This window comes from Leptonychotes weddellii, chromosome 10, assembly GCF_054177405.1.
Source record: "Leptonychotes weddellii isolate Sample4059 chromosome 10, ASM5417740v2, whole genome shotgun sequence".
Taxonomy (NCBI): Eukaryota; Metazoa; Chordata; class Mammalia; order Carnivora; family Phocidae; genus Leptonychotes; species Leptonychotes weddellii.
The window spans coordinates 116395596-116404395 of NC_138378.1; the positions used below are offsets into that span (position 1 = coordinate 116395596).

The 8800-nt window shown below is 46.9% G+C and overlaps 1 protein-coding gene across 2 annotated transcripts in view; it reads left to right on the top strand.

Annotated features, from left to right (window-relative positions):
• NOL10 (nucleolar protein 10) overlaps positions 1–857 on the top strand; it is an 85793-nt gene extending 84936 nt beyond the window's left edge. For both annotated transcript variants that reach the window (XM_081797197.1, XM_081797198.1), the window contains one exon: positions 52–857. In XM_081797197.1, the coding sequence (XP_081653323.1) occupies positions 52–171 (120 nt within the window). In that variant the 3' untranslated portion in view covers positions 172–857. The remainder of the gene's footprint in view (positions 1–51) is intronic.
• The last annotated feature ends 7943 nt before the right edge of the window (positions 858–8800 follow it).

An 8800-nucleotide genomic window follows, 5' to 3' on the forward strand; every position in this document is an offset into this window, starting at 1 on the left:
GGGTGTTGGGGTTTTCTTTCTCTTTCTCTCTCATGTAATTTTCTCCTTTAGTCCGAACAACAGAAGAAGCAACAGGAGGCTGAGAAGCTGCACCGACAAGAAAGGAAAACCCTCCGTCGTTCAGCTGGTCACCTGAAGTCCAGACACAGACGCGGCCGGCCGTTTCATTGAATCTGGAAACCAGTCCTGCACGTGGCTCCGGAGGAGCGCCCAAACTGACCATCGCTTAGCACGTCGAACACAGAGGGACACATGTTAACCGTTCGTGTAAATTCTTGGTACCTGGGTGAGGTAAAGGTTTGGCAGCTGTCGTCACGCCCTCTGCAGCAGACTTGGAAACCGCCCCCCTTCCCCACACTGTCTGTAAGTTGTTGTCCCCATAAACACTGTCCGTTCCCCCCCCCCCAGTTTTAATCAAGTAAAGCCAGGTGTTGCTTTTCCATCTTGTGAAATGTGTAACATGGGATGGGAGGTTATCCTGTGCTAAAAATGCAGATCGACCATGTTCGGCACCGTTTCCTTTCAGTGCCTACTGTCCTTCACTGTTGACCCCCAGGAACCCTGTTCCTGTGTCGCCTGAGGTGTCCGTGTTGGCCGTGTTTGCATTTCTACATTGGTAGTTTGTGGCTTGTTTATGTGGGGGGGGGGGGCGGTTTAAAACATATTTTATAAAAAGAATATAATTTTATGGTAATAATCCTAAAACAAAAATGGAAGCTACTGGTTATTCTCTTAACTTTTCACAAGATTAAATATAGATTTTCCTTTTTTTTTTTTCTGTTTCTTAAAGTACAATTTGAGATAAACTGGCTGGAGAAAACATTTATAAAAATAAATACTTTCATTTGAATAGCTTCTTTGAGAAAGATCCATGCTTTGAGTTAATTTGAAAATTGAATTTGGTTTCCCTAGTTCTCAGGTATTAATGTGATTTTGGAGGTGTGTTTCTTTAATCACAACTGGAACCAGGGCTCTTTGGCCTCTAACTGGAAATGCGGTAAGCACAAAGGGAGAATGTGCTGACAGGACTAGGCTGCAGGCTGTGTAACTGGCCTCATGGACACCCGGATCTGGGGCCCCAGATTCAGCCAGGTCTTTCTCCCCTTTTCTTCCTCCTGTCGCAGCGTTGTTCCTTAGCCCTTCAGCTCTCCCCTGCTGTCTTTCCTTGACGTCTTTCCTGTCCTGTCCCCGTCCTATCTCTGTTGCTTCTGTACAGACATGTGTCCACTTCTGAGGCCTGAGAGGTGCAGTCTGTTTCCAGAAAAAAAGTTGTGTTTGTCTGTGGGGGGTGTGTGTGTGTGTGTGCGTGTGTGTCCGGCATGGGTGCGGCTTGTGTGTATGGACAGACACCGTCACCAGAAAGAGGCTTGTTACCTGGGCGCCCACCCAGCTTGTGGTCTGGGACAGAGGCGTCACCTGTTTCCATCCCTGGTGCCACCTGCTCTGCTTCTTCGGCTTCCTATCCCTGCACTCCTTTGATGAGCTGCCTCTTCCCAGAGGAAGGGGCCTCAGCCTTTCTGCACTTGCTTGTCTCTGTGTCCACGCTGATGGCTTCCCTAGAGAGGGGGATTTCAGAAGTTAAGGAAGGACACTGCTGGCTGGAGTTGTTCCCTAGGGGTGAGCGGTTGCGCTGCGGATTGTGTCCTGGGGTCAGGGCCTTTCCCACTCCTACCTGGCCTTCCCGGGCCTCTCTTTCCCTTCCCTGCCTTCTCGGGGGCCTCCCTGTGGAGGGGGGAGCCAGTAGGCCGCGGTGCTAACTAAACTCTCCCGGCCCAGGGTTTAATCCCAGCCCCGCTGCCCACCAGTTCTAGAGCCTTGACTGTTTGTTTAACCTCCTTGAGTGTCCGTTCCGCCAATAAAGTGAGCCCAAGACTTCATTTGTGTGAGAGTGAAACGAGGTACTTGGGTGGGGTGAGCATTGAGCATGGCGTGAGGCTCAGGAGTGTTGGTAAAGCTTGTCTGTCACCTGCCGCCCTTCCCTCACCTCAGCACACACCCCTCCGAACTCAGCGGATTTCTTAATACCGAGGTTTTTCTAGGGCAGGGGTACCCGTGGGCTTCTGTTCTGGGAGGTTCCTGAAAGGGCAGGTGGAGGACCTGAGCTGCATCTGTGATGGACGTTCAGGGAACACATAGTGAACGGAGCTGCACAGAAACCCGCTCCAGGCCCCAGGGCTCCCTTATCAGTGCCTTGTAACAGTCCCACCTCTTCAGGGTTGAGATTCTTCAAGTACCTGCTACAGTCCTCGCCTTTCTTTGAAGTACAGGTTGCATATTCTGTAGCTTGTTTGTTTGTAATGGATGACTTAGCAGCCTCGGGTGTGGGTCTCCAGACCAGGAAAGTACACGCAGACGTTTGCGCCCGGCCTACGGCTGGGGGCTTGGTTTTCACAACAGGACCATCCCGGGGGCTCCTGAGTGATGGCTTCTCCCCTAATCCTGCTCCAGATCCCCCTCATTCCCTAATATCCCTAGCCTGATGCCTCAATATATTTTTAAACAACTATTTAAAAGAAAGTTGTTTGCAGCAGTCCAGGCAGTGAGCAGGGAAAGTGTCTGGGGTGTGCGGGGGGCATGACGGGACATCTGGGCTCTGGTTGGTTCTGCCCCTTAACCTGGGCGGTGAGGCACTCTCACGACTTAGACACCTTTCTGTGTGCATGTTATACTCCAATGAAGAACTCTTATTAGAAAAGAATTGGTCTATCAAAGTAACTTGTACCCATTATAACAACTTACTCCCATCTAACCCCCTGAGATAACTCCTAATAGTATGAGGTATATTTGTTCAAATATTTTTCTGGTTTATAAACAGCTATATATACATGTTTTAGTCATCCAATGGGGCTCTTCCTCAGCTTGATTTTTATAACTAATTTTCTCAAGTGTGGACATACAGAGAGAGATGTACTTTGTTCTTTTGTATAAACTTCAGAGTGTTTTATTGCAGGGTTGATCCATAAGCAAACTCTTCCCCTATTGATGGTTATGCATAAAAATCCACAGAAAGAACCTTCTAAAAAGTCACATCTATAATAAGTATACCCCAACTTCCTTTTTGCTTCTTTTTTTTTTTTTTTTTTTAAATATTTATTTTAGAGAGAGTACGCATGAGTGAGGGGAGGGACAGAGGGAAAGGAAGAGAGAAAATACTCAGACTCCCTACTGAGTGCAGAGCCCAATGCGGGACTCGATCCCAGGACCCTGAGACCATGACCCGAGCTGAAATCAAGAGTCGGATGCTTGACCGACTGAGCCACACAGGCGCCCATAACCCAACTTATTTTTTAAATGGACATAGTAACTTTATGAAACACCTGTACGTAGCAAAGCAATCTAAATGTCATTTCCGTTTTTTCTTCTTTTTCTGTGTATGGGATTTGAGAGAATTTCAAGTTTCTAGTTAGAATACAGTTCTAGCTTTATCCACCATTTGTCAGAAGAGCAGAAGCAAATATCTTGTAACATAATCGGACTAATCTTAATGACATTCTTTTCAGTACCATTTATGGAGTGTGTTATTTCGCCTGCAACTCTAATTATTAAAAAGTTCCTGGGATGCCTGGGGGAGCTTAGTGGGGTAAAGCATCTGCCTTCGGCCCAGGTCATGATCCCGGGGTCCTGGGATCAAGTCCTGCGTCAGGCTCCTTGTTCAGCGGGGGCCTGCTTCTCCCTCTGCCTGCTGCTCCCCCTGCTCGTGCTTGCTTGCTCGCTCTCTGACAAATAAATAAAATTGTCATCATTGCACTGACCTTGAAGCTTCTAGAACACTCCAGGCGTTCTCTTAAGCCAGGGCCTTTGCAGATGCATTTCCTCTGCTTGCAGTGTACTTCGTCGGCCGGCTGTTGGCACGTCTGTCACACTTGACGGTACAGCCACCTTGTGTAAAACAGTCATGCCCCTGCCCCCAGCACTCCCCGTGCCTTTACTGCAGCGGGTACCTGATACAGTGTGCTCATAAAAGACTTTTTTTTTTTTTTTTAAAGATTTTATTTATTTGCGAGAGAGAGAATGAGAGACAGAGAGCATGAGAGGGAGGAGGGTGAGAGGGAGAAGCAGACTCCCCGCTGAGCAGGGAGCCCGATGCGGGACTCGATCCCAGGACTCCAGGATCATGACCTGAGCCGAAGGCAGTCGCTTAACCAACTGAGCCACCCAGGCGCCCCAATAAAAGACTTTTTATTATGGAACATTTCAAACATACACCAAGGAAGAAAACAGCTTCACCATCTCCTGTGTACCCATCACACGCTTCAGTAATTAACAACAAATCTTACCTTTTTCATCGTTACTCCTACCCATTGGCTCCATTACTTCGAAATATTTTGATTCCAGATATCATATTATTTTATCCATAAATACTCATACTGCCTTTTTTGTTTATTTATTGTTTGTCCCCCACCCCACACCAGAATGTAAACTCGGTAAGAATAGGGATTTCTTTTTTGTTTTGTTTTGTTCACCGTTGTACATCCAGCACCATGCCTGACACATAGACGCTGTCTAATAAATTTGTATGAAATGAATAGTTGAGTTAGATGGAACTTTGGATTCAGTACCAGAGGGGCAATTCTCCCTTGACAAGAGCTGTTTCCGGGCTGGAAGGCCTCACTGGAGTAGCTCAGGACAGAATAGGGAAGAATGAATCAGAAGGAGGGATGGTAGACAACACTTGGTAGTTTTTGAATATAAGGGAGCAGAAAATAGGACCTGTGAGATCAAGAGAGGGTTTTCTTTAAAATAGAAATCCCAGCATGTCTGCATGTTGCTGGGAATCACCCAGGAAAAGAAAAAAGTGTTGGCGTTAGAGAGGACAATTACTGGAGTGATACCATAAGTAAGTGTAGTAGTTATCTATTGCTGCATAACAAGTTATCCCAAAACTTAGCAGCTTGAAATAACAGAGTTACCTAACAGCTTCAGTGGGTCAGGAATTCAGGAGCAGGCTAGCTGGGTGGTTCGCATGCAGGGTCTCTCATGAGGGTACAATCAAGACATCAGCCAAGGCTACCTGGGCTGGAGGTGTGAGACCTGGGCTGGAGGACCCCCTTCCTCGCTCAGACACACGGCCGCAGGCTGGAAGTCTCAGTTCGTTGCCATGTGGACCTCTCCATGGGACTGCTGGAATATCCCCGTGACATGGCAGCTAACGTCCCCCAGAGGTATCCAAGGACGAGAGAGACCAAGATGGAAGCCACAGTGCTTCTTACCACCTTTAGCAGAGGTCATACATCATCACCTGCCCTTTTTTTCCATGTGTTAGGATGGAGTCACCAAGTATAGCCTGTGCTCAGTGGGAGAGGAATTAGATGCCATCTTCCAAGTGGAAGGAGCATCAAGTAGGGGGGCCAGGTGAAATAAATACAGGACACCTGGTGAGATTTGAATTTCAGAGAAACATGTGACTTATCAGAGTGTGTTCTATATGTCGTATGGGCCATACTTACAATAAAAAATTATTTGTTATTTATCCAAAATTCAAATTTAATGGATGACCTGTATTTTTATTGGCTAGATCAGGCAACCCTAGAAAGAATTTGTAGATGTAGTTTAGAATCAGCACAGTAGCAAAGGAGGGAACGGGTGCAGTATGCGGATCGAGGTAGTGACCTTCCACAGACACAGGGTGAGATTGTAAGGAGAGAAAAGGCAGAGTACTCGGGGATGTTCAGGGAGGTAGGTGATGGGTAGGCAGATAAGGAGCAGAAAACAGGTGGACATTCCCTTCTAATTGCTTCGGTTTCCTCCCTGAAATAAGAAGCAAGGTTATGAACCAGTGATCTCCCCTGCCCCACCCACTGCCCTTGTCCTGAATTTCTGTGCTTACACACCAGGCTCACTCTTTGATTCAGAGCCTTTGTTTCGCTTGAATCTCTTAATCTCCAGTGAACTGTCTGTCCTGATGCTTTTTATCCTTCCTACCTCTCCACCCCACCATCATTTTTGGAGAACACCTGATTGCTTCCTCAAAGTAGTAAGACACAGGACCTCGAATTGAGAAGCGTGGGCACTGCTTTTTCCTTTCCCCTGGTTTTATTGCCTCTCTGGGTTTCCAAAATTCTACCTCAGTAGTTTTCAAATGTTTCTTTGCCCCATGGTAGGAAATATATTTGACATAGTGACTCAGAACACACGTATATCCAAAGTGTTATAAACTGTAACCCATAAAGCACGCTGGGATTTTTCTCTTCTATCCTGTTGCAGTTCCTTCATCCTCCCCACCTCCACCCATGTAATAGGTTTACACCCATTAAATTGACTTCACAACCCACTAATGATGGATCCAGCCCCAAGTTGAAAATCCCTGCCTACCCTAGGAGGTGGGATTGTATTCTTGCACTACAGGAGCATGGTGCAGAGCCCAGTGAAATTTTGTCTCCCAGATGTGTACTTGTTGCTACAACGTGTAATTGTGATACATTGTGTAGTGAGACCTTTTGCTGGAGCTTCCATGAAATTTTTTTTTTTTTTTTTTTACTAAACGCACAAGATGAATATTTAACTCTTTTTCAAAGCTTTATCATCAGCATCATTTAAATGCTGCAAAAGAGATTTTTTTAAAGGTTTATTTGAGAGAGAGAGAGCCTCACAGATGGGGGAGGGAAGGGACTAGCAGAGGAGGAGGGACAGGGAGAGAGAATCTCCAGCAGACTCCCTGCTGAGCGTGGAGCCAGACACAGGGCTCAATCTCAGGACCCTGACATCATGACCTGAGCTGAAATCAGGAGTCTGGAGGCTCAACGAACTGAGCCACCCAGGCGCCCATAAATGCAAAGCAGATTTTATAGAAGAAAAGTTTTTGTGCTTTTATAAGAAAATGTGAGAGTTTATAGTTCTTAGGCAAATTTTCAATGCATTAAAAAATTAGGGGTTTTACTTGATTGATTTGGGTTTGGAAATGATTTTCAAACTTCACTTTACCTGTGTAGCCATGAGACTGAAACAAAATTGTGGAGTTGACCATCTCATTGCTTTTGAGGAAATGTAGATGGCGGGGCTCACAGAACCATTTAACACTTTGTAACAGAGACCTGTTTCCATGTTAGATATTCAGCAGGAAACTTGTCTCTCTTTTGCATTTGAGAATACCAAAAGTGATGTATTTTAGTCCTAGAAAGTCCACAGTAAATGAATGTGTTGAGTCTTGGAGTGACTGAATTCTTTTCATACTTTGAAAGAGAAGAACAAAGCATTAGAAAACAGTATATATATGTAAATATAAATAAGTAGATACTTGATTATTTTTATTAACATCCCTAAAAAGGTTCCCGTATCCAAGTTGGCATAATTTTTTTTCTCCTCCTTGGGAACATACGGAATTGTCTTATATTTGGAATTTCCTTCTATTCAGGCACAGATGATAACTTGATTTAGGATACTGTGCATCTTCTTGAACACGCATGGAAAATTCCAGTCCCAGCAATTTTTATTCTTTTTTTTTTCCTAAAGATTTTATTTATTTATTTGACGGAGACACAGCGAGAGAGGGAACACAAGCAGGGGGAGTGGGAGAGGGAGAAGCAGGCTTCCCGCCGAGCAGGGAGCCCGATGTGGGGGCTCGATCCCAGGACTCTGGGATCATGACCTGAGCCAAAGGCAGCCGCTTAACGACTGAGCCACCCAGGCGCCCCAATTTTTATTCTTGAAAGGCAGTTTTTATGCCCGTGTGAATTTTCCTAAATTAATTAGTGCAATACAAAAGTCTAACAGTTATGTTTGAATGAACTATTTTGGGAATTAGGGTGCTGTCCCCTACTCAAAACATGTACCCTGCCTCATGTGTGAGCACATACTGGGCGGAGAAATTTGTTGGAAGCTATACCTCTGTCCCGCTCTCCTGACGCGGCATGGGGACCCATGATGGTGGTGGGTGCCAGAGGTGGAACTTGAAAGTCGTAGGGCCACATGCCTTCCTGTTGGGTGGGGGGTAGGCTGCCTGTATTTTTCTAGTAGCCTTGGGTTTCTTTCAGACCAGGACAGAATCTTGAGCCCCAGACTCAAGACTCATTCAAGTTCAGCCACAGCCCCTGCCTGCTTGGAGTTCCACCATCCTATCCGTGTGAACTCACTATCCCCTTCGTTTCTGTTTACACACCCAGTGACAAGTCATCTCTCTCCTGTTTCAGATGCTCCAAGTGTGAGTTCAAAACTGGGGAGTTGAAACCTTCCTCCCCACCCACCCCTTCTCGTTCTTCTCCCACCCCTGCTGGTTCTGAGTGTCTCCCCCCTCCTCCTCACGGCCCCAGGCCTTGTCTGCATCCCCCCACAGTCCCTTCTTCCTGCTGGAGCCCACCTTCCAGCCTCCACTCGAGGACCGAGGACCGTAGTTCTCAGGTTGGAAGCTCATCTCCCGATTTTGCCAGATCTAAGACCAGACTTCTCTGACGCTGCTTGACTCCTTTGTCACGTTGGACACTGTCAGGCCCTTGGCCTCCTTGGTCTCTGCCGGCTCCTCAGCCTCACCACCCACCCAGGTGCTGACGTGCTCCAGGATTTCTTCTTTGAACCCTTCATTCCCCCTCCTCGATCTCAGCTCCTCCGGATCATTGGATCACCTGTCCTGGGTGTTGCCGAGTCACCCACCAAACAGCTGCCCCTCTTGTCTGTGTGGGCCACTGGGACCTCAGGCTCAACGTGCCCCAAACCAGACTCATGGGCCCCACGCCCCACCCACCCAAATACATGTTCCTCCTCCTCATCCCTCCTCTTGGGTCACAAATCAAGATTCATGTGGCTGTTGACTGACTACTCCATGCCAGTGACCGAGCAGAGGGCCCTGGTCTGGAACGCGCGGCTGGCT